The 1,988-nt window shown below is 43.5% G+C and overlaps 1 protein-coding gene across 1 annotated transcript in view; it reads right to left on the bottom strand.

The window, feature by feature from the left end:
* Positions 1-1,988, bottom strand: part of arfgef3 (ARFGEF family member 3) — a gene marked incomplete in the record, with an annotated part of 37,362 nt that overhangs the window by 29,448 nt on the left and 5,926 nt on the right. Inside the window, 4 exon segments of the mRNA XM_035663853.1 lie at positions 1-154; positions 281-413; positions 679-791; positions 1,090-1,346. Coding sequence (XP_035519746.1) covers positions 1-154; positions 281-413; positions 679-791; positions 1,090-1,346 — 657 coding nt within the window.

Below are 1,988 nucleotides of genomic sequence, written 5' to 3'. Positions count from 1 at the left end.
TGTTGGAGGAAGATGAGCTGGGGTCATAGGGAGCCTGCTCAGAGGACAGGATGTGTCTCTGCCACCTGAAGTCGGCCTCGTTGATCTCCATGGACTCACGTGTCGATTCTGTACCATCTTTCAGGTCGTCCAGTCGTCTGAGGAGAAGCAGAGCCTGAGAAACAGCAGCTATGTTACTGTTTTATAGTAAAATCATGCTTTCAGTGAATAAAGGGGCATCACAGAGATTTTGACCACGTTACATCTGACCCCTCTCTCGCATCCTGTTTCAGGAGCGTACCTGCTCTGGTTGGATGCCGCGGCCTTGCGACATCTCATCCAGCGCCCCGAGGAGAGCGCAGGCACAGGAGACAGAAGAGTAACACGCCTCGATGCCTCCCTTCATACAGGCCTCTGTCATCCCGTCCATCACTCTTCCAGAAGAAGCGAGAAACACACAAACATACATTATCTTAACTGCTTTGCCTGCTCTAAGTAAAAAAAAATTATTTTGGTTAATTACTGAATTACTTCAGTGATGATCTGTGCACTTTATTGTCAGATTACTTAATTCATTATTAGGGAACAAGTATTTTGTCTTATTTGAGAAAAACATGTGAAAAGTAACTGTGTAGCATTAACAGCATATTCTAACATGACAACTCAAACAAAGATCAAAGCAAGAGAAGTCAAACTAACAGTTTAAGCAGGTCCAGGTGAGACTTCCTCTTTGAGAAGGAGCGCTTCCTGGTTTCAGGCTCAGCCACGCATGGACCGGCCAGGTCGTACAGCCGCTGGGGACTACCTAGAATCTAACCCACACACACAGAGAAACAGATCGATGCATGCACTCCAAATTCATTTGATATATCATTTCCAGAAACATATTTAGTCATCATGTAATGTCAAATGTCACACACTGTTATCACCTGACTGAATCTTATTTGCGTACACATAACAACATGGCTGACTAAAGATCAACTATGATGAATTACTTACACATAATTCAATAAAGAGGAAAGGAAATCAATGGCGGCCTGATGTTTCAAAATCAATCTGAAAAGTTACAATATGCTGTTGGAAAAGGTCAGCAATAATGTCTCCCCCCACCTCCTTCATGATTCGGATGGCCTCAATGCGGTGCTGAGGGGGCGGGTACAGCAGGATCCTGTGGTAGAGTGACTGCAGCACCGGTTTCATTGACTCCACGCAGCTGACCAGACGCACAAGCTCCGCGGCAATGTAACACACAGTCCGCACTACTGGTGCAATCCTGGCGGGGGCACTGGAGGAACAGCCGGACCCTCTGCCTTGATCGGATACCCCTCCACTGGAGGAATCCACCTCCTGGCTGATTCCTGAGAGAGGAAGGGAAGGAGAGACATGAGGCTCAACCATTAAAAGCATGTTGATGAAAATAAAGAAAGAAAAGAGGGACCTGAATACCAGAAATAGGTCTGAGCCAGATTGTAAATTTATCTTCAGCTACGCATCATTATCTTTAATGTCTAATAAAAAACTATTTTGAAGGAGACACCATCAAACTGACTGCTGGCAGGAAGATAAATAATAAATATGGTCTTTGCGTCCAGTACTGGGATTTTTCAAGAAGAAAAAGTTGGATTTTTTACATAATGGACACTGTGAACCCATTTAATGATTGAATCTCTAATTAGATAAATAGGCTTGTTCCAAAGCAACTATAATAATGTCGACATGATGCTTTGTAACTGCATCTAGTTATATGTTATCTCGAGCTCTAGGAGGATGACAAATTGGCCAATCAGTGCCGCAACAGCACATTGATATAATGATAGAAATATGGGATGTGTGGAACAGTTTCATACTTTTGGCAGGTGGAGTGGTAGTGGCAAGTTGTAGCCTACTTGACAAGTTTCTGTAAGAGCCAAATAAACTACAGCGAGCTAACTTTCAAAAGTTGTTAATTTCTTGATGTCTGGAGTTTGGACTCCTCATTTTCATTCCAAAAGACTCAAACAAGCCCTCAC

Source organism: Morone saxatilis, unplaced genomic scaffold (assembly GCF_004916995.1).
Source record: "Morone saxatilis isolate NCDOM2014 unplaced genomic scaffold, NCSU_SB_2.0 Contig19, whole genome shotgun sequence".
Lineage (NCBI taxonomy): Eukaryota > Metazoa > Chordata > Actinopteri > Moronidae > Morone > Morone saxatilis.
This window is presented reverse-complemented; position numbering and strand designations above follow the sequence as displayed.